We start from the raw sequence: 23937 nt of genomic DNA on the forward strand, positions 1-23937 counted from the left end.
GAAATAAATAAAGCCTAGTCTGTCTTCCATAATGTGAGGCACATTTTTGCAGATGCCACAATTTTTTCCAGGAGCTTGGGGTTATTTTATTATCCCTCCACTCCCTCACAATCACCCTGCGAGGTAGGCTAAATTGATTACAGAGCAAAATGATCAAGGCCACCAAGAGATGCTTTAGCGGGGGATCTGAATTCAGAACCACGCCCAATTTTTACTTCCAAACAAACAAGGAGGAACATCACAGCCCATCAGCAACTTTGTCAGCACATCAAAGACAGCCCCAATGAATGAACGGTGCCAAATCAATGCACAGACCTCTGCAATATATCCTCCGCCCCTTTTTGTTTTTTTACAAATGGGAAACTGAGGCTAAGAGGCAATATGGCATCCCACAGTTGCACAACACCAGGCAAGAGCTCCAGGCAATAAAACCCAAATCCAGACCTGGAGGAGATCTTCTAAAATGCCTTTTCATAGAATCATAGAACTATAGTGTTGGGAGGAATGCCAAGGCTGATCTAAACGGCCTCAATCCTGTATACCTGAAGGAGCGTCTCCACCCCCATTGTTCAGCCCAGACCCTGATGTCCAGTGCCGAGGGCCTTCTGGTGGTTCCCTCGCTGTGAGAAGTGAGGTTACAGGGAACCAGGCAGAGGGCCTTCTCAGTAGTGGCTCCTGCCCTGTGGAAAGCCATCCCAGCAGATGTCAAGGCAATAAACAACTATTTTACTCTTAAAAGACAACTGAAGACAGCCCTGTTTAGGGAGGTTTTTAATGTCTGACACTGTATTGTTTTTAATATTCAGTTGGAAGCTGCCCAGAGTGGCTGGGGAAACCCAGCCAAATGGGCAGGGTATAAATAAATAAATAAATAAATAAATAATAATTATTATTATTATTAGTCCAACCCCCGACAATGCAGGAATCACTGCTAGCACCGCCCACCCCCCATTGCTCTCCAAATGTGTCAGACCACAACAGAGCTCTCATAACTACAATTTCCAGAGTTCCTTGCAAAGAGGGATTGATTATGAAACCACTCTGTGAACTGAAGCTCTGGGAGGGAACTAGGGGTCTCCTAACAAGCACCCTTTACAAACTACAGCTCCCAGAGTCCTTTGGGGGAAACCACAACTGTGTATAGTGGTATTTTAGTGCTTTAAATGTCTGGTGTGAAGCTGGACTCCATTAACTCATTTTTCTACAGGATGGCACCCCATCAGCCCTGGCTGCTGTGGTCAGATGCTGCTGTGAATTGTGGTCCAAAACATCTGGAAGGCAACAAGCTGGTGACAGATGCCTCAGGCAATGGGCTTCCGTGTGTGTGTGAGAGAGTGTGTGTGCGTGCGTGTGTCCATTCAAATTCCCATCTAGCGGACCATTTGGGCTGGCTGCCCAGCCAGGAAGCTCATATTGGAATAGCCGCTATCTCTCAACCAAACTGAACATATAAAGTTGTTTTGAGGATAAAATGCAGGGCAGGCAGGGGGAATTAGCAAACCTTGCAGACATCCCTGAGGCTCCTTGAAAGGAGGACAGGATACAAATTCAACAATAATAAAGACTTCATGAAAAAAGTGAGAATGGAGGAGGGATGTGAAGCAAGGCACCAATAATAATAATAATAATAAATTTTTATTTATACCCCGCCCTCCCTGGCTAGAGCTGGGCTCAGGGCGGCTAACACCAGTAAAATTACAATAAAAACTTCATAGGGGAGGGGGGGGGAAAAACAATTTAAAATACAGGTTAAAAATACAATTTTAAATGGAGCCTCATTTTAATAATAGCCCACAGATCAAAACCATAAGGGGAGGGAAACATAAGGGTCAGAGTGAGTCCAAACCAAAGGCCAGGCGGAACAGCTCTGTCTTGCAGGCCCTGCGGAAAGATGTCAAGTCCTAAACTAAGAACAGAAGGACACAAGAAGATCAGGCCAATCACTCATCCTAGTCCAGCATCCTGTTCTCACATTGGCTACCCAAATGCCTGTGGGAAGCCAGCAAGCGGGACCCAAGCACAGGAGCCCTCTCCCCTCCTGTGGTTTCCAGTAACTGGTATTCAGGAGCATTACTGCCTCTGATTGTGAAGGCAGAGCTGAGCCATCTTAGCTAGTAGCCCTCAATGGCCTTCTCTAATCCCCTTTTAAAGCCATCTGGGTTGGTAAGCAATGCTGCTCTTGTGGCAGTGAGTTCCATAGTTTAATCTTCCAACATTCCGCTTCATTAGAGGTCCATGAGTTGAACGGAGTCCACTCTGCCGGGTCCTCCTTGCTTTTCAACCTCTTTCTTCTCCTGCATTAATCAGTGTAATGCGCTGCGCTCTCTCCCCGCTAACGAGCGACATTAGGGAGATGGGGACTAATGGAACTTCACTTAATTCAACCTGCTTAAGTGCAGCGTATCGGGCACGGGCAGCGATGAAAGTTAATTGCATCGGAAAACTCAGAGGCTTCACCCCAAAGCAAACCTCTTTCAGATTCATAAATGCTCGGAAGATGCTCCTTTCAACGACTGAGCTAGCAGCTGGGTAATGAGACGCCTGAGAAAATGGGGGTTAACAACAATTAACCTGTCTTCAGCAAACCTTCAGATACAAAAAGCGCATTCATTAAGTCAGAACATACTTAGAGAAATCTCCGCTTCTAAGGGAGATAGTATTCTTTTTTAAGGCAAGCGATGTGCTTATACTCGAACCTGAGTTTGGTGGAAAGGCCATAGGTCAATACTTGGGGGAACCACTGATGTAGCCCTCCATAGCCTAGAATCAGATAATCATAGAAATATAGAGTTGGAAGAATCATCTAGTCCAACCCCCTGCAATGCAGGAATAGCAGAAAGAAAGGAGATTCTGATTAAGCCTTAGGAAGAACTTTCTGATGGCAAGAGGTGTTTGACAGTGGAATGGACTCCCTTTCAAGATGGTGGGCTCTCCTTCACTGGAGGTTTTCAAGCAGAGATTGAATGGCCACCTGCCAGAGATTCTCAAGCTGAGATTCCTGCATTGCAGGGGGTTGGACTAGAGGACCCTTGGGTCCCTTCCAATTCTACTATTCTATGACACCTCACAAAAGAAGCAAAAGGCCTGTAGCTACTGCTTCTGTGTACTGCTTCCCTGCAGTTCCCATTTGCCCATGTAGGATTGGGAGTGGGCAGATGTGGGGAGAGAACTTTCCCCCACCTGCCTCAGTAGAGGAAAGTACAGTGGTACCTTGGGTTACAGACGCTTCAGGTTACAGATGCTTCAGGTTACAGACTCCGCTAACCCAGAAATAGCACCTCGGGTTAAGAACTTTGCTTCAGGATGAGAACAGAAATCGTGCAGGCAGCAGGAGGCCCCATTAGCTAAAATGGTGCTTTAGGTTAAGAACACTTTCAGGTTAAGAACGGGCCTCCGGAATGAATTAAGTACTTAACCCGAGGTACCACTGTAACATGATACAGGCAGGTGGACTCCCCTTGTTTTCTGAACTCAGTTTCGCTCAAAAGCAATCTGCTCCCCCTGTCTCTCTCTTGTGGTCTCCCCCCCCCCTCCCCTCCACAACAACTCCCTTGAGGCTGGCTGGCACTCGCTTTCATTTGGCCTGATTTGCCCTGATGCTTCCCATCACAGCTTTTCATGTCTGTTGCGACACTGAGTTATTTATCTCCTTGGCAGCAAGGGACAAGGGTAGGGGAAGGAGAGGCTCCTTAAGATGGCACACCACGCCTCGTTCATCGACCACGAGATCGAGATTCCCATCTATGCAGCCTCTCAGTCAGCCTCCCCACTCAACCTGGTGCTCTCCAGGGCTTTGGGGGGCTGCAGCTCCTCTCAGCCACAACCCTACGACCCCAGGGCTGGTGGAAGTTGTGGTTCAAAACAGCTGGAGGGCACCAGGTTGGGAGAAGTTGATCTGGAGATGGGCGAGCTCTTTCCCTAGAAAGCTGGCACATCCTGGTTGGGATGTGATCTGAGAAGTGATGCTCCTTTGGGAGCAGCCCCAGAGCTTGCTTTCAAAGCCAGGTTCTGCCCTGAGTCTAGCAACCTCATCATAAAAGTAGAGCCAAGGAGATGGATTGAGGGGCAGTGCTTCTCACTGGGGGAAAACGTGCACTCTAGACAGGGGCATAGGAAGGGGGCAGTGGGGCAGATCTCCCAGGGTGCCCTCACTGAGGCGGATGGCATTCAGCAGGGTGCATGCCCACAACTCCCAAGCCTACCCCGAGCCATCAGGGTAAGGGGGGAGTTGCGCCCTTTGCCAGTGGCATTCCTCCCTTCCCCCTTTGTTTCGACACCTTGGGGGAGGCTTGGGAGTTGCGGGCGGGCAGCACACCGAATGTCCGCCAAGGTTGGCTCACTGTGCCCCCAGCTACAGGGTGCATGTGCCTCTCTGGGAACCGAGCAGCTATCCCACGCCTGGGAGGGCACCCTCCATGCCACGCCCCCCTGAGGAGTATGCCCGCCCTGGGCAGCATGGGCATATGCTCCGCCGCTGACTCTAGATCCGCTGTAGCAAACAGCAAGTGTGCACTCCAGGCATGGGGGTCGCCAGGGGATGGGCAGGGGGGCAGCTGCCTCCCCCCTAGATCAAGTAAAACAAAAGAAATACTTAACTAACTGACCCATCTGGTCAGTTCTGCCCCCCCCCCCCGCTAACAAAAGTCCTGCCCCCCCAACAAAAATCCTGGCTACGCCCATGACTCCAGGCACCCCATTGGTCCAGGAGGCACAGCTTCCATTCTCACAGCACATCCCCTTTAAGGTCCCCGAAGCCCTACAGTCAAGACACGTGGGAATCTAAGAGATGGAGGTGGTTGGGCTCAGTCAGAAGGTAGCTGTCCTCTCCCAGGAGAGGGGTGGGGAAACTGTGGCCTGCAGGGCTAGCTTCAGCCACTTGACTCCCACAGGAGACAAGCAGGTGCCTGTGGGAAATCAGTAAGTAGGACCCGAGCACATGAGCCGGCTCCCCTCCTGCAGTTTCCAGCAAGTGGCATTCAGAAGCATCGCTGCCTCTGACCACAGAGGCAAGGCATAGCTATAATGGCTCGTAGCTGCTGATAGCCTCATTCTCCATGAATTTGTATATACCTCCTTTAATGTCATACAAATTGGTAGCTATAGGGACGCGGGTGGCGCTGTGGGTAAAACCTCAGCGCCTAGGACTTGCTGATCGAAAGGTCGGTGGTTCGAATCCCCGCGGCGGGGTGCGCTCCCGTTGTTCGGTCCCAGCACCTGCCAACCTAGCAGTTCGAAAGCACCCCCGGGTGCAAGTAGATAAATAGGGACCGCTTACCAGCGGGAAGGTAAACGGCGTTCCGTGTGCTGTGCTGGCTCACCAGATGCAGCTTGTCACGCTGGCCACGTGACCCGGAAGTGTCTGTGGACAGTGCTGGCTCCCGGCCTATAGAGTGAGATGAGTGCACAACCCTAGAGTCTGTCAAGACTGGCCCATACGGGCAGGGGTACCTTTACCTTTTACCTTAAATTGGTAGCTATCACTGCCTCTTATGGGAGCGAGTTTCCCAGTTTAACACTGCCTGAAGAACGTGTGTGTGTGTGTGTGTGTGTGTGTGTGTATAAACCTATTCTGAATCTTCCAACATTCAGCGTCATTGGATGGCCGTGGGTTCTGGTGTTATGAGAGAGGGAGAAAAACTTTCCTCTTTCCACTTTCTCCATGCCACACATCCCTTTTTAAACTTCTTTTGCCTCGCTATTCCGCTGTCTTTCAAATGATGCCCAGCATTCTGAGCTGCCACAGAGAAAGACAGGTAACTCAATTCATGTGCGATGGCTGTCTCAAATTAAGAAGCTCAATTCCACATGATTCTTTCTCTACTGGGGTGGGGGGGTGAGTGTGCGGAAGTGCTTTTAATATGATCATTCTTCCAAGGGACTATTTATGGAACGCATTTGCTATTTGAGAGTCCCTTGACTGACAGAGTGCCAACGGGAGACTGACAAGGGAGGCAGGAATAAAAAGGAAGACAGAAGGAAGTGTGCAAGACCCACGGGAGCAGCTGAGATGTGTGGGCCCGCTTCCCCCAGCATATGACGAGGGGGGGTGTGCATGCTGGAAGCAAGACAATGCAAATGTGTGCAGATCTGCTCATTTGCATAAGGCATTCCAGGCCTTATCATTTATTTGTTACATTTTTCTAGGGGCAACTTCCCAGATGGGTTCTGCATATCACTCATGGTGGGAGGCCGGTGTTTTCACACCTGAGGGCTGTATCCAATGTTCTTTGTCTGCTCATGCAAGGACTGGACACAGCTAGGGATCATTAGCAGAGGAACAGAAAATAAAACTGCCGATATCGTAATGCCATTATCATACCCTCCAACATTTCTCCGATGGAAATATGGACATCCTATTCTAGATCAGGAAGCTTCTCCCGTGTTTGGTCTCGCTGCACACATAGATGCCATTTATACATCTACATCTGTCACCCTGAGCCAATTACAACCTCTCTGCCGAACCCACCTCGCAGGGTTGTTGTAAAGAAAAAAATGTGTGAGGGAAGGGATCGTGTACAAGACCTTCAATGGATAAATGGAAGGTAGTGGTGGCCATGAATCTGGATGGCTTTAAAAGGGGATTGCTAGAAAAATGCAACCTGTGCCGTTGATAAAGACTCGTCCAGCACAATGACGACAAATATTCACACAGCTGTTCAAGAATAATTTTGCATCATTTATCAAATATGTTAAAAAGAGACAATTACTTGCAAAGTGCCATGAAAACTCCCAAACTACCTAAAATAAAGTGAACTTGCAATATCAGATTTTACTAGATTCTTACGAATTCTTGACTCAGTTTTTTGTTTATTCCTGTTTTTTAAATACAGTGGTACCTCGGGTTACATACGCTTCAGGTTACAGACTCCGCTAACCCAGAAATAGTACCTCAGGTTAAGAACTTTGCTTCAGGTTGAGAACCGAAATCGTGCTCCGGCGGCGGGCCGGCAGCAGGAGGCCCCCATTAGCTAAAGTGGTGCTTCAGGTTACGAACAGTTTCAGGTTAAGAACGGACCTCTGGAACAAATTAAGTACTTAACCTGAGGTACCACTGTAAGTTCATGAAAATTCAAGAAAAGGGTAAGTTCAGCATTGTTCTTGGTAGCTGTGAGGTGCTGATGAACCAGTGTATGAAGTTCTATCCCCGTTTCGCCCTAGCTAAGCTATTCAGCCTTTTATGCTTAGGCCAAGAAATTGTCTCTTCAAGGATATTCAGCACTAGTAGATGCATCAATGGCACGAGACAACTGAAGAAGCCCAGGAAACTGTGCTCAGGGAGCGTGCTATCCGCAAACCCCAACAAATCGGCCCCACCAGGGACGAAACAGCAGCCTCTCAACTGAATGGACTGCTAGGGCAAAATGGTGATAGAACGCTGGCACCCTGTCTTCTTAAAAGAGGATTGGGCAAATTCACGGAGAAGAGGGCTACCCATGGTTACTAGCCATGATGGTTATGCCCTGTCTCTACAGCTGGAGGCAGTGATGCCTCTGAATACCAGTTTCTGCAAACCACAGAAAGAGAGAGTTGCAGTTGTCCTCATGCCCTGCTGGTGGGTTTCCCACTGGGGCATCTGGTTGGTCACTCTAATAACAGAATGCTGGACTAGAAGGGCCATTGGCCTGACCCAGCAAGCACTTACTATGTTCTTATAGGGAAGCTTATTTTTGCAGACCCTCCAAGTGTCCCTATTTTCCAGGGACAGTCCTGGATTCACAGAAGCCGTTCTGGTTCCTGAGCTGATTGCAGAATGTTCTGCTTTTCCTTAGGATGTCCCTGTTTCCACTGGAGAAATGTTGGAGGGTATGGAGTTATGCAACCCCCTGAGCCAAGGAGATAAGTAACTCTAGAACCTTTAGAAGACATCCGAAGGTAGCCCTGTATTGGGAATTTAAAAAAATGTTTAATGTTTTATTATGTTTTTATATGTGTTGGAAGCCGCCCAGAGCAGCTGAGCCAACCGAGGCACGTGGGTGGGGTAGAAATAGTAAAATGATGATGGCGATGATGGAATAAAAAAAGGTAAAGGGACCCCTGACCATTAGGTCCAGTCGTGACCGACTCTGGGGTTGCGACGCTCATCTTGCTTTATTGGCCAGGGGAGCTGGCGTACAGCTTCCGGGTCATGTGGCCAGCATAACCAAACCGCTTCTGGCGAACAAGAACAGCGCACGGAAACGCCGTTTACCTTCCCACCAGAGTGGTACCTATTTATCTACTTGCACTTTGACATGCTTTCGAACTGCTAGGTTGGCAGGAATGGGGACCGAGCAATGGGAGCTCACCCCGTCACGGGGATTCGAACCGCCGACCTTCTGATCGGCAAGTCCTAGGCTCTGTGGTTTAACCCACAGCACCACTTGCATCCCGATGATGGAATAGGACGTCCCTATTTCCATTGCCGAAATGTTGGAAGGTATGTCACTGGTCAGGGGACTGGGCTGTGCCAACAGCAGAAAATGATTTAGAATTTGTGCAAACAATGAAAAACAATGCCAGGCTTATCCTCACTCCTGAAATAACCAAAGCCCATGTTAAGGGTCAGAGACCTGGCATGAAAAGTGCTCCCTTAAAAAATCAGAGTGCTCAGAAGCAACCCCTGGAACAATGGACAGGCTCCGTGGCCTCTAAGCTCCTGCTGGCTTCAGACAATATGTGCCTCCTATTAAGGCTTTCATAGCTGGCCTTGGCAAGCTGTGTTGGCAAGGAAAGCTCACAGCTGGTGACCAGCTTTATAGGGCCACGGCTCTAAGATGGGCAGCGTAGGTTTGGCCACAAAATTAATCAAAGCTGCTTCTTGGAACCAACAGCCACGAAACAGGCTCCCTCTAGTCTAGAAGGCACACAGAAGCATGCACCCACCAGCTCTGCATTCTGGAGCACATGTTGTGTGCCTACGGAAAACAGAGTTGCGCCATCTGTTTGAGGCCTACTAGTAGCCATTGCGGCTGCATTGTTGAATATCAAAGCAGGAAGCCAATTAATGCAGAGCAATTCTTAATGGGATTAAAAACGAGACGTGCTGGTAACATTCACATTACAGCATGTCCCCGTCGCACGGAAAGCAGTAAAACAAAATATTATATCCCCTTTGGAAACAACAAACTGCCCACATGCCCATTTCGGAGCAACCCGCTTCCCATAATAATCCATCCTGCAACAGAAACAGAAAATGAAGTTGACAACATATTTAGCCCAAGAGAGAAACTGTCAGCAGTGGAAGCCACAGAAAATATTGCAGCTGAGCTGAGGAGTATTTCAAAAAGCCTGACATCAATTCTCTTCACGACCAAAAAAGACTCCTCCCCCCCCCCCACCCAAAGCCTTTGCCACATAAATTAGATTTGCAGATTGTTCTGATTTCAGTAACCCTATCATTTTTAGAGAGTGCACAATTGTTATTTCAAGAGGTGAGAGATGGGGAGCAGGTTATTCCATTTGCATTTTGAATAGCAGCTCCCACTTTCCCAACCAATCCATAGCCAAAAACACAACCATTTTTTTTTTAAACCCACTTCTCTTGACTTTTGCAATGCAGTTTTCCAACCAAAAAAAAAAAAAAGTGCATCAAAAAGCATGTATAATAGGGGAAAGGGCGCCCAAATTAAACTAGTAAAATATATATTAACAAAAATAACACACAAGAATGCATTATAATGAAATCACTTGCAAAGATGTGCCTATTAAGATACATGCATACATTGACATTTTCATGCATTTTACTTTTTAAAAAAGTTTGCAAACTGATGCAGAAATAATTGTGAATTGTGAACTGAAGATTGGAAAAATGAGAAAGTGAGGGCAGCCAAAATTGGCAGATTCATTCATTCTGTTTAGGCGACTACAATGCATGCTTCATGGGGCAGCCTCATGAAAATGACCCAGAAGAAGAAGAAGAAGAGTTTGGATTTGATATCCCACTTTATCACTACCTGAAGGAGTCTCAAAGCAGCTAACAATCTCCCTTCCTCCCACACAACGAACACTCTGTGAGGTGAGTGGGGCTGAGAGACTTCAAAGAAGTGTGACTAGCCCAAGGTCACCCAGCAGCTGCATGTGGAGGAGCGGAGACGCGAACCCGGTTACCACTACACCACACTGGCTCTCACAGAAATTTCCATTTGTCCAAAACAGGTGTGCAAAATGGCTAACTGGGACTGGGCATTTTGATCATGTCACTCCAGTACTTTTTCAGATGCCCTTCTTGAGCCCCTCAGGGACTGGGCATTTCGATCATGTCACTCCAGTACTTTTTCAGATGCCCTTCTTGAGCCCCTCAGGGGCAGGGGACTAAGGAACCCGTAAAATCACCTTTCCCCAATCAAATCACTAAAGACCTTGAGATCCTTTTCAAGAGGCCCTGCTCCAGTTGCCATCCTTTTGCATGGACAAAAAGGCTACAGATGGCTACTAGCCATGATGGCTCAGCTCTGCCTCCATTGCTGGGGGCAGTGATGCTTGTGCCCGGGTCCTGCTTGTCGGTTTCCCTTTGGGGTATCTGGTCAGGCACTGTGAGAACAGGATGCCAGACTAGATGGGACATTGGCCTGATCCAGCAGGCTCTTTTGATGTTCTCACTCTGCAGTTCAAGTGCTTAATGTGCTTCGAAGCTCAGCCTCTGACGTTCATGTCCCACCCTCTGCCTACCGCAGGCTTCAGTGAATTAAAGCTTTTCCCAGAACAATGTCACAGCAACCATTGTACACACACACACACACACACACACACACACGTTCAAAATTCACCAGGCACATTTTGCACCTGGTTATTGGCCACTTGCAACCAAGTGAAGATACCTCTCCACCATTTGGAGGTGCATGCCTGGGTATCCTTGGAACTTGACTGTTTTCATACACTAGCAACACATCCTGTAGAATTCTATCCATTGCAATATATTTTTAAAAAAGAATTTTTCATTGGTTTTTAAACAATTACAGTAACAACAATAACCATTGAACATCCAGCAGTACATCTAATAGTGTTTGTTCTTTCCATTGACTTTAGACATAAGCTCACACATTCAGTGTGGGGTTTCTTAAATATATTGATTTTCCAATATCATTCTAATAACAGCCACATTATAACAACACCAATTGTATCCAATTAATACAATTATTAATGCCAATTATTCAAATGTCGAATTATACAATTTAACTGAACTGGCCCCCTCGCATACTAGAGTTCATTCTCCTACATTTTTTTCTGGATTCCGAAATGTTAATAATTTCCATTACATTCCATCCAGTTATAATAATCCCTTATATAACAGCAGCAATCTTGTGATTTCAATTCATGTTGGTATAATAGGGAATTTATAAAGTTTCCAGCGAGGAACTTTAGCTGTAATCCTTATTCTTTCCTGCCTGTGACAATTTTTCCCATGATGTTTTCCTGTCCATATATAGTGTTGCATCCTTTGTTCCTGCAACCATTGATGGTTCCCATCATGTCTCAGGAGAAGCTGTTTCCAAAAGTCACTGCATCACTTTGTCCCGTGATTTGGCTTCCAGCAAACAAGTTGTCTTCACCATTTTTCCAGCCTAGGAAGAACGGTCTGAATCCAGACTGCAGATAGTTAATCCAAAAACTTCTATTCTCGTAGCTGGTAGACTCCTTCCCTCCCTGCCACTGATTTATGGCCATTTATCCTTATCTCAAACACATTCCTTTGTGGATAATGGAGGTCAGGAAGGATTTTGCTGTATATTTTCAAAGCATAGCATTTCTTACCCCTTTCGCTCTTAGTTCCTTTCTCTTATACATGCAGTTCCACTAGTTTTGTTAAATTCCATATTATATTCCAATTTCCTCCATCCTCACTTGTGCAGATATTTTTAAAGTAAAACTTGCATACCTGGGTGGGTGGGTTTGCCTTATCATAAATGTAGAAAAAAATCTTAAGTAAGCAAACTGTGGGCTCCCCTCCCCCTTTCGTCTCTTCTACGGAATGAAATCCACTCTCAATCCAAACCTTTCACATCCTTGTAGCTGGGTTGTTTTTGAAGTTTCTTATCTCATCGTCTCTGGCACACACCTGTAAAGGTAAAGGTAAAGGGACCCCTGACCATTAGGTCCAGTCGTGGCTGACTCTGGGGTTGCGGCGCTCATCTCGCTTTATTGGCCAAGGGGGCCGGCATACAGCTTCCGGGTCATGTGGCCAGCATGACTAAGCCGCTTCTGGTGAACCAAAGCAGCGCACGGAAACGCCGTTTACCTTCCTGCCGGAGCAGTACCTATTTATCTACTTGCACTTTGACGTGCTTTTGAACTGCTAGGTTGGCAGGAGCTGGGACCGAGCAATGGGAGCTCACCCCGGCGCGGGGATTCGAACCGCCGGCCTTCTGATTGGCAAGTCCTAGGCTCTGTGGTTTAACCCACAGTGCCACCCGCGTCCCTGGCACACGCCTGTAGTTTACTCCAATTAAAGTTCAATTAACAGGATAAGCTGTGCTTCCAGGAACGTGGCAGTCTGAGTGCTCTATGTACCCAGTGCTTTGGTCTCCCCTCGCATTCCATGGGGAAGCAAGTGCCAGACCACCAGGCCAACTGCAGATGAGAGCCTGGTTCCTCTTCCAACTGAAGAGGAATACAGATGACGAAATTCCCCCATCATTATCTGATTCTGTCCTTCTCTCCTGCAGGGTTGGTGGAGACTATATATTATATAGGGAAGCCCCTATATTCAGTGTTCAAACCTATTACTTAACGTAACCTCTCTAGCGAGAAGATTGAATCCATTGTATTTTATCTGCACAATCAGAATGAAATTCAGGAACCAAAAAGCCGTACTGAAAAGTATGACTCTCTTTTTTATATTTTTTATTAATTTTTCTGTTTTACAATTTCAAAAACTAATTTTACATCCTTAAGATATCAAAAATTCAACTTCCAAGCCGTCTGGCCCCAAAATGGCAACTAGGCATTCTGTTTTGGCAACTGTAACCTTAGTTTAAGGAGCCATTTGGCATCTAGCGTATATATCTGAGTTTCTAACTCTCTCTCTCTCTCTCTCTCTCTCTCTCTCTCACACACACACACACACAAACGCAGATATTTTCCTGGTCAGGTTTCATGGCCACTAGTCTGACCTGTGGGGATGCCAGGGCTTCCCCTGGCACTGAAGTGTCACCTGGGTTCCTCCTCCTCCCCGTCCGAAGCCAACCTTTAGCTGCTGGGGAGGGCAGCCTCCAGGGCTGTTCTTTCCTTCTCTCTTCTCTCTCAAAAGGACGTTGATGGAGTGACTTTGATGTGCCGAATTAGGGAAAGCGTTTCTCAAAAGGTCTGAGCCCTGCCAGGTGGCATAATGGAAGTGACAGCCTGTCTAAGCCACTAAGCTTCCAAAGAGCTACAGGCTTGCACAGCGTCCACAAGGCAACAGGTCCAGGTGAGGAATTTAGTAATTTAGCCTCAAGGTTTCTTCAAGAAAATAAAAACATGCCCCCAATATTGCACCACACGTTTTCAACGTAAAACAATTTGCTGCCCTAGGATGAGGGCTGTGCAGGTTATCTCTCTGTTTTTCAAAAGTTGTTTACCAGCTTGCCATTTCTTTCTGTGCATGTCAGACTCTGGGCTCTGGTTAGAATGAGGGATAAGTGACTCCATCTGTTTTGGTTTCTAGAATCATAGCATTGTATTGTTGGAAGGGACCAAAGGGTGACCTAGTCCAACCCCTTGCAATGCAGGAATCACAGCTAGTTTCTCATTTTTTCAAACTTCAGTTCTTCACACTTCGCTATCAGTTTGCACAATATACACACCATACTTTTCTGTCTATAAGACGCCCCAGTGTATAAGACGCCCCCTATTTTTGGAGACTCAAAATTAAGAAAATGGGGATAGATGTCACAGAGTTGTTGAGCTTCTTTTAGGGGAGATTGCCAAAAATCGCTCACCCGCACGTGTCGGTAAATCCACCTCCCGTCTGTCCCATCACCAGCAGAAGCTGCCAATCGCCCATGCAACTGCCAGAGCGCCAGCCAATAACCCCCCCCCCCATTGTCGCAGCAATCAATAACATGCACAATAGCTGCTGACAGTCTCGGCAGCAGCCAATCAAATGTCCACCCTATGCACTACCCATGTATAAGACGCCCCACACTTTTTAGCATGATTTTTAAAGAAAAAAACATAGCCTTATACACAGAAAAGTACAGTATATTTGTGGATGCAACTTTACCTAATATACACAGTTTTACAGATCTATTTCCTCTAATGTAAGGCACTTTGCGTGTTATTTTTACTAATATCAGCACTATGAACACGTTACCTCCGTATGTGCAAACTTGTACACATTAATTTGCCGGAGAACTGCATCGCAAAAATTGGAGAAGTGTGAATTTTGAAGGGTGGCTGCTGCAGTTCCAGTTAGCTTATCATTTCAGAAGGTGTGAATTAAGTAGGCTTAACCTTTACATGCAAAGTGGATGGGATTTCTCCCCCCTCCATGACTGGGATGATGTAATTTGAGACTGGCCAGAGCTGAGTCAGCTAGCCTGGGGGAGCTAAGAACCTCTTTCAGGTACAGAAGAGACTGGAGGTGTGCAACTTCAACCCATCTGTTTGGCAGAGGGCAAGAGCTCTGAACTGGCCACGATGTCTTTGATCTCCCTCTACTGTCGGAGGCAGTCTCTGAATACCAGCTGCTTGAAATGAGAGGCTTCAAAGAGGAGTGCTGCACAGATTCGTTTTCCCGATCTGCCCATTGCTGCATTTAAACCAGGCCACTTGCTCACCACAACAGCTTATGATCCCCACCCCCGAGGTTCTTGCTGTTCTAGCAAACCCAAGGCCAGAGCGTCTTGAGGAGTAAGTAGCCGAGTAAACCAGATATCAGAGGCTGCTTAAGGACATGGGGTATAAGCAGCAGCTTAAGCTGCCCACTCTCATTCCTCTGGCATGCAATTCAGACCAGCCAGCAAATCCACAGCTGCCCACAGCGCTAAACATCTGCACTGCTCTTGGGCCTCAATGTGGTTTGTGCATTTATGACAAGATCATATTAACGACACCTTTTGTACCAAATGAATGGTGCATGACTTGGTGGCAAGGGGCTGAAAGTTCCCATAGCAGACTTCCACAACTTTGTGCCCTCCAGATGTTTTGGACCAGATGCTTTGGGTGCTGGCTCCTAGGGCTCAAGCACTTTTGGCCCCCTCTATATTTTGGGAGTAGCATCTGGGCACACACACCCCATTGGCATGAAGCCAAAGTGCGGAGCTGAGCACAGTGTGCCTCCAATGGCTGGCTCCTTCTCCCCTTCTTCTGCCACAGAGGGGAAGGAGAGACAAAGCAGCATCCGGCCGGTGACAGTGCCAGGAGGAGGCAGTGGAGGGGCCGCCGGCCATTAAGCTGTGTGGCTGCCATGTTTGGCTCCTCCCGACGTCCTGACATCACACGCAAAATGCTCCCACCCTCCACAAATCACCATTGCAAGATGGCACGTCTGTTTTGGACTACAATTCCTATCAGTCCCAACCCACACAGCCATTTTGGACTACAACTCCCATCAGCCTCAGCCAGCATGAACATGGTTAGGACTACCACTCCCAGGATGCATATGGTCATGCTGGCTGAGGGTGATGGGAGCTAAAGCCCAAAACATCTGTGAAGGACACCAGGTAGGGAAAAGCTGTCCTCGACCTACCCCCGGACTCTTCAGCAAGAACCGAAAGCAACGTCAGCCAGGAATCCTCTTTGTGCCTGTAGGGGTAATCCAGCAACACTTTTCGAGACAGCTACATCCTAACCTCAACATAGATACAGATTTGGGCCTTGACTGTGCTCCCAGTTGGAAGCCACTCAGGTGCCTGACAGCAACCCCTCCTGGCTGCATTGCATTGCTCAAGCCACACTTGAAAGGCTTTTTGCAGTGCCCCAAACTACCTCTGGCTCTCACGACTAAGCTGGGGTTGTGGAAAATTATTTATTTATATTTATTTTTTAAAAATTGCATACCATTATATCATTTTTATATATAAAAAAATCAAAGCAGTTTACAGCACTAAAACCATGCAATAAAACCATTAAAAAGGTAAAAGGTAATCATTTTGGAAGGCTTGGTTTCTTGTTGTCAAATGAGCCTACATGCTCGGGGAATGACCAGTGATGCTCCTGCAGCTGCTCTTAGTGACTGAGTTGGGATATTATAAGGGTTCCTGTGATCCCTGAGGCACCCTTGACCTAAGTTGTTCAGGGTTTGGTAAATTAATACAAGAACCTTGAACATGGCTCAGTAGTAGATGGCTGCCATTGGCAATGCAGACAAAGCTAGTGGAAGGAACTCCTAGCTAACCCTCAGCCTGAAGGGCAGGCTCTCCAGCTCAGAGATCCCAAAGTCTGAGCATGCACAAGGCAAGGGTCCAGCTCTGAGACCCCCGAGGATTAGGGTTGGGTGATATATTGATATATTGTCCCAAACCAGTTTGAAGTCCATATCACGATATCGGTGTCATAAATTTTGGCCTGGCAATATATCGCGAATCATGATGTATAGGGCTGGGAGATATATTGTCCAAAACCAGTTTCAAGCCCATATCATGATATTGGTGTCAAAAAACTTGACCTGGCAATATATTGCGAATCATGATATCTGTGTGTGCTATGCCAAAATCACAATGTGGGGGGAACTGTGAAGCCAGCCATTGCCTCTACATAGCTCCACCCTTATTTCAGACATTGTGATATCTCCGTATATCACAATGTTTAGCTGGCGATATATCGCAATGTTGTTAACCTGATATTGCCCAGCCCTACTGAGGATCCAGGTGCAAAGCCAAGAGATGCCAACGCTGTTTAAGGCTGCAGACTTTTCTCTGCACTGTTAACAGCAACCCAGCAGGCAAAGCATCACTTGTCCCTTTCTTTGCATGCTTGCAAATGCTTTTGCTGCTTCGGGAAAGGAAGCGCAGGGAGAGCCAAACACTTTGGAATCCCTCTCTGGTTCACAACTCTGGGGGATCTGCAAGATCTTCTGCAAACATCACTGTGCCATGATGTGCCACCCAAGCCCTGCACACGTCAGGCAAGGTGACCTGGCAACACCAGTTGTCCCTCAGCCAAAGGCAAGAAGCAGCCCTGAGGCTTTTCTGGATGCCTTCCTTGAAGCTCTCCACTTCACTCCCTGCCCTTTGATGCGACTAATTTTTATTTAAAGAGACATTGCCAAGTTGGCATAATTATGCTTTATCTGCTCGACAAAGGAGCCTTACGCTGAATAGACCTCGCACAGATAAGAGGGCCTATTTTCTTCAAGGGCGTTGACATGAAGTGGAGCAGACAGATCAAAAGAGAGCACAAGGCTGAGGAATGTGGGGCTTTATTTTTTTTAGATAATTGGAAAAGGCTCCATTCTTTCCTCTTTTCCTCTTAATGCTCTTAGAAAAAAAGGGAGCTTAATTTTCAGATTGATACCAGCTCTGAGAGCAAAGAAGGCACAAACTGATCCCTGTGCCCTGCAAAAGGAAACCATCTACTGAGCAGCCCAAATACAAAGAGCTCCTCTTCTGATCTCCACAGACCCTCACTCCCACCCAACGCAAATCAAGAGAAAAAAGACCTGAGAGAGCTTTGAACACATCCAGAGCAGACCTCAACAAGCTGGTGCCAATCAGATGTTTTGGATGACAGCTCCCATCAGCCCCCAGGTAGAAGAGCTGTTGAGAGCTGTAGTCTGAAAGATCAGGATGGTGCCATATCGTGAAGGTTGATTTACCGGTAGATCAGAACTTCCTAAACATATATTAAAAGCAGAGACGTTGGAGATGTTGTCTTGCCTGAGGTTTCATTTACTGCAGTTCCAAACCAGCTAAGGCTGTCAAAGTAGCTTCAGGTTGTACGCAATGTGCCTCCCAAGACTGTGAAATGCTGTTCTCAAAATTGCATTGGGACTATCCATGTTTCTCAGGACGGCAGGGTTTTCCGTCGTAGTCACAAATGGCCCACAGCGGTTTGACTTCACCCCTGGAGGCAAACTCCATTGTCTCTTGAGGCAGACAAATGCCAACAACAACTGTGGGACTACAGATTCTGAAATTTGGCTGAACCCCATTTTCACCAGTCCTGAATCAAGCACATTCTACTCTGTGCCAGCAAAGAAACAGCTGGTGTGTCAATGAAAGTTGGAGGTTTTAAAACAGAGTTTGGATGGCCATCTGGCAGAGATTATTTAGTTGTGATTCCATCCTTGCAAAGGGTTGGACTGGATGCCCCTTGGGGCCCCTTCAGACTCTACAGTTCCATGATATCTATGAAGAACCTCAGCTGAACTTTAGGTTTGAGGTTCTCGTGATCCTGATTGCTGTAAACCCTGGTTGAAATGTGACACTTAGGTCTCATTCAGGCTTCCTTTTGTGCTGTGCTTTCCAGGCACAATTTGTAGATCATGTCCAAGCTTCTTTCCCCCCTAGGAAGGCTTGCTATTTATTGCTGAATTGGTACAAACAGCAATCAATGGGAAACCCAATTGCTGTTTGTTCTGATTCAGCAGTAAACAGCAGGAGGAAAAAAACAAAAAACCCATTGCACAGGCATAGATCTGGAAAGCTCAGACCTGTGCCTGGAATGCACAGTGCAAAAGGGAGTCTGGATGAGTCCTAAGTGTGGTTAACCAGCAACAACAATAAACAGACCTCTCTGCAACTCTTGATGCCTTTAAAACCAGATTGCTGGTGTCCACACAGACAATGTTCACGTGCTGGTTCAACAGCCTTCCACAACCTGTTGCAAGCCTCCAGAGGTTTTCAATTGCAGTAGAGCTGGGCTGCCTGGGGCTGCTGGCAACTGCAGCCTAAAATATATTGAGGGCACCAGGTTGGCAAAGGCTGATCTAGACCATGGGTCTGCAGAATGTAAAGGCTGAATGTTGGTGCACAGGTAAGTGTGTTGAGATTTTTTGCATGGCCAGTGTTCAGCTTAAACCAGGCCAACGGACCTTTCTTTACTTGCAAACTGACCTTTCTTTACTTGCAAACAAAGGAGCTGTAGTGGGTTAGGAAATGCATTGATGTCACCACCAACTGCTGCTCCCAACTGGGGAACTCCCAGCCCCGAAGTCAGGCTTCTGCACTGCTGGTTTACTGTCATCCCATTGAGCACGTTCCACCAGGAGCCCATCCAGGCTGAAGTGCTCCTACTACCCAGGCAAATGTGTTTCCCCAAGCCCCATCAAAATGGAAAGGAACTGCTTGAGAGCACTAACACAGCTAATGGAACTTCTTCCAGCAGATTAAGTGGTCTTATCCTTATGTGGCATAAGGAGGAGATGTCTTCTTAAGCCTTCCAGCTGTTCACTCCTCACAGAAGGCAAAGGCACTCTCGAGAGTGAGCTGGGGCAAAAAGCTACAGAGTCTTGCAGCAGCTTAAAAAGTCTAACAAATGTGCCAGTGAAGATTTTGTGGACTGCTGACTGCCTCCTCAAAAGACAAAGCGCTTTGGCAAAGATGGAGCAAGCTTTTTTCCTGATGTTCCAGATGGAAGGACCCAAATCAATGGATTCAAATACAAGGAAGGAGATTCTGACTAAACATTAGGAGGAACTTTCTGATGGTAAGAGCTGTTCAATGGTAGAGTGGACTACCTTCACTGAGTGCTTTTTTTGTTGGGAGCCATCCAGTGTGGCTGGGGCAACCCAGTCAGATGCATATACATCATCATCATCATCATCATCATCATCATCATCATCATGATAATTATACTTGATTCATTCCTAACTTAGCTGTTTTCAACCAAAGGTGAGAAAATGCACTGTTATAAGCTGGAGAAGATTTAGTAAAGGAATCAGTGAAAGCATGGGGCCTGATCCACCAAAAAGTTCTTGTGCACATGCGGCATTGGTATTTATTATTAAACTGTTATTGTTATTATTCCTAAAATTGCTGCACAAAAATTCAGCACAGCAATGCAGGCCATGCCTATAGGCTTAAAATCTGCAGCAGCCTCCCCCAAACAGGGTGCCCTCCAAATATTTTGGACTACAACTACCATCGTCCCCAGTGGCATACAGCTGTGCTGGTTGAGTCTGTTGAGAGTTGTAATCCAAAGCATCTGGAGGATATAAGGTTACAGAAAGCTTCCCTAAAGTGAGAGATTTTTTTTGAAGTTTAAGAAAAAGAGAGAGGGGTGGGGAGAAAGAAAGAAAGAAAGAAAGAAAGAAAGAAAGAAAGATCCTAAATCTGACAGAAAGGCCACAGACCAGAGGGTATATTTTGGTCTCCTCATCACAAAAAGGCTAATAATAGCTGCTGCGGGAGCAAGGAGGTTCAGTAGCGTCTCAAAATCAATCACCCGGCAGCGCTAGAAATTAGCCCGTTTCCATGGTGAAGGCAAATTGCCAGACAGTCCCAAGGCAAATTGCCCAAAGTCGATGGGCAAGGAGGAGGCTCCTGTCCTTGCAGGTGCAAAGAACTGCAGACTGAGCCAAAGAAAAACAAGGTGGAACAGCCCAGCTCAAGCTCTCTGGACAGGCCAACAAAAGTGAGATTGAGCAAAGAGAAAGAGCATTTCAATGGGGTTGGTGGGGGGAGATCACAAGCTGCTCCTGTTCTTCTCCACCCCTCATTGAAAGAACATCCCCAATGGCATCTCCAGGCAAGGCTGTAACAGCAGGGCACAAATGAAATAAGTAAGTAAATAAAAGGTAGGTAGGTAGGTAGGTAGGTAAGTAGGTAGGTAGGAGGTACATTTATATCCCACCCTTTTCCAGCTTCCCATTTAATCCCCACAACAGCCCTTTGAGGTACTTAGGCTGAGAAGCAGCGACTGGCCCAAGGTCACCCAGGGAGCTTCATGGCCAAGTGCTACCTCCCAGCTCCTAGTTGGATACTCTATCCATTATGCCACACTAGATCTCAAAAGCAAAATAACAAAAACAAACAATGTAAGTAAAGCTGTAAAACGCAGCCCATCAGAGACGATCCGCAGAATCAAAGAAGGGAGGCTCACAAGCACCCAGCAGCCACCTGAGAAGTAAGGTAAGCAGAAGAAAACCCCCGAAACCTGGAGTGAGAATCACACCAACATGTTGTCTCTCCTTTGATAATTTTTGGATGCACTTCTTTTCTCATTAACGGAGGGCAAATGGTCCGGGACGTGGGGAGGAAGTGCAGAAGGACAGTTTGCCAGGGTGCTCATCCAACCTGCCCTCACTGTTTTTAGAACCTCGCACCTACCTCCCCCCCACAAGACGGAGCTTAGTTGAGGAGTTTACTTACATCTGAGGCAGGGCCCTTGTCTGCACCAGGGCAAGTGAAGGTAACAAATTCATGGCACCTCTTGTGGACGACGAAGCAGCAGACTGCAAGGAGAGAGCAAAGAAAGGAGAATTTAATGGAGAGCTAACTAAGTGGTGGTGGAGGGGTAAGATTTGAGGGACCCCTGCGCGGTCAGGTCTTGCAATCCCCCAGCAGGCCAGATATTTATTTTGCACTTAACATGGCTTTGCAAGGCATGACAGATTTGTTTCCTATTCTTCTTCAAGCAAGGAAATTAATTCTCAATTAAGGGTTGCTTAATGGGATTATTCATCTCTTGTTTTGCTTTCTGAGCGAGGCACTGAAAGGCTGGTCATTCGCAAGCAAATTGCTGAAGAACATCAAGTGGAAACCAGAACTCTTTTATTGGTTTATGGCATCAAGGCCTATGATGGGTAAGATCATTAGGTGATTCATTTGAGCCTAAGACCAAGAAGCCATTTCCAGGTGTATCAGCCCAGAATCAGCAAGGAAGAAATATTGCATTTTGTCTGTCCTGGGTCATTCATTCATTCATTCATTCATTCATTCATTTATAGCATATAAATCCCATCTTTCCTTCAAAGTGGTATGCATGGTTCTCCTCCCTCCTCATTTATTCCCCACAACAACCCTGTGAGGTAGGGTTAGGCGGAGAGACCGTGACTGGCCCAAGATTGTCTAGTGAGCTTCGTAGCTGAGTAGGGATTTCTGACACTCTAACCACTACACCACACTGGCTCTCTGTGGGAAGCTGAATCACCCAATACAGTGGTACCTCAGGTTAAGTACTTACCGTATTTTTTGCTCTATAAGACTCACTTTTTCCCTCCTAAAAAGTAAGGGGAAATGTGTGTGCGTCTTATGGAGTGAATGCAGGCTGCGTAGCTATCCCAGAAGCCAGAACAGCAAGAGGGATCGCTGCTTTCGCTGTGCAGCGATCCCTCTTGCTGTTCTGGCTTCTGAGATTTAGAATATTTTTTTTCTTGTTTTCCTCCTCCAAAAACTAGGTGCGTCTTATGGTCTGGTGCGTCTTATAGAGCGAAAAATACGGTAATTTGTTCCGGAGGTCCGTTCTTAGCCTGAAACTGTTCTTAACCTGAAGCACCACTTTAGCTATTGGGGCCTCCCGCTGCTGCCGCACTGCTGGAGCACGATTTCTGTTCTCATCCTGAAGCAAAGTTCTTAACCCGAGGTTAGCGGGTTAGCGGGCTTCTGGGTTAGTGGAGTCTCTAACCTGAAGCGTATGTAACCTGAAGCGTATGTAACCCGAGATACCACTATATTTAGCTTCACTGGATGGCACTGCTGTATTATGGGAGAGGGAGAGAAAATATTTCTCTCCATTTTCTCCATACTTTTATACACTTCTAGCCTGTTATTCGCCTTTTTTTCTAAACTAAAAAGTTCCCAATACCTTTCTTCACAGGAGAGTCGCTCCAAACCGCTTGATCATTTTGGTTGCCCTTTCCCACATCTACAAGATCCTTTTCGAGGTGAGGCAACCAGAACTGTACATGGTATTTCAAATGGGGTTGCACCATACTTTTGTATAACGGCATTATGATGACTTTGGCAACTTTACTTTTGACTCCTTTCCCAATGGCCCCTAATACAGATTCACCTTTTTTGAAACCATCTTAACCTGGGCAGCGGAACAGAAGCAAAAGAGCCCAGCAGAGCTCCAGAGCTGCTTGCATTCATTTCAACGTGGCTTGCTGTGCAAGAGAACCGCTTGGCTGGATGGGGCCTCATATTACTCAGAACAGGATCATTTGTATTCCTTGCCAGACACCAGAAGCCTTCTGAGACAGCCCAGAGCAGGCATAGGCAAACTCGGCCCTCCAGATGTTTGGGGACTACAACTCCCATCATCCCTGACCACTGATCCTGTTAGTTAGGGATAATGGGAGTTGTAGCCCCAAAACATCTGGGGGGGCTGAGTTTGCCTGTGCCTGGCCCAGAGCAACAAGGCTGTGTAAGAACAGGACAGCCCAGTGTCTGGCTGCAGCTGGATCAGGTCAAAGGAGTCCGTCGAGTCCAGCATCCTGTTCTCACAGTGGCCAATAGGATGCCCCAAGGAGAAGAAGCCAACAAACAGGACATGGGGGGGGGGCAACCACAACAGAAACATCTCTCCCCACTTGTGCTCTCCAGCAATTGCAGTGGGGGGCAAAAGGCCACAAGAGGCAGAGGGCCCAACATTTCTGTCAGGGGCCATATCAAAGAGGGAAACACAGAGGGCAATTCCTTCGGCCAGGTTCAGCCACTCTCAAACCAAGACAAGTTATCTCTGCTGCCTCCTCCCTCCCATGGCACACTACATTTCCCTAGCAATGGTGTAGCCAGACTTCAAACATGTGCAGCCATAGTTACCCTTTACTAGGATCTTAGGAATCTGCCTTATCCAGACCATAAGTTCATCTCAGGCACGTCCAACAGGTAGATTGTGATCTACCAATAGGTCACTGGACGTCTGTGGTAGATCACTGGTAGATCACTGCCCCCCCTCCCCGAGAAGCTCAACAAATTTGGCTCCCCTAAAAAAAGCTCAACATTTTTGCCCAGGACCCCCCCCAAAAGGGAGTAGATCACTGCCAGTCTTTGTGAGTAGATCACATCCTCTTGGGAGTTGGCCACCCCTAGCTCAATTTTGTCTACATGGACTGGCAGCAGCTCTCCAGTGTGAAGGCATGAATCTTTTACCCCA

The 23937-nt window shown here is 47.0% G+C and overlaps 1 protein-coding gene across 2 annotated transcripts in view; it reads right to left on the bottom strand.

The window, feature by feature from the left end:
- The window catches only part of PRKCB (protein kinase C beta), a 182610-nt gene that overhangs the window by 90105 nt on the left and 68568 nt on the right, over positions 1-23937 (bottom strand). For both annotated transcript variants that reach the window (XM_083413995.1, XM_083413994.1), the window contains exon 3: positions 21210-21292. In XM_083413995.1, the coding sequence (XP_083270121.1) occupies positions 21210-21292 (83 nt within the window). The remainder of the gene's footprint in view (positions 1-21209; positions 21293-23937) is intronic.

The sequence above is a fragment of the Podarcis tiliguerta genome (assembly GCF_965153285.1).
Source record: "Podarcis tiliguerta genome assembly, chromosome: 14".
Classification (NCBI taxonomy): Eukaryota; Metazoa; Chordata; class Lepidosauria; order Squamata; family Lacertidae; genus Podarcis; species Podarcis tiliguerta.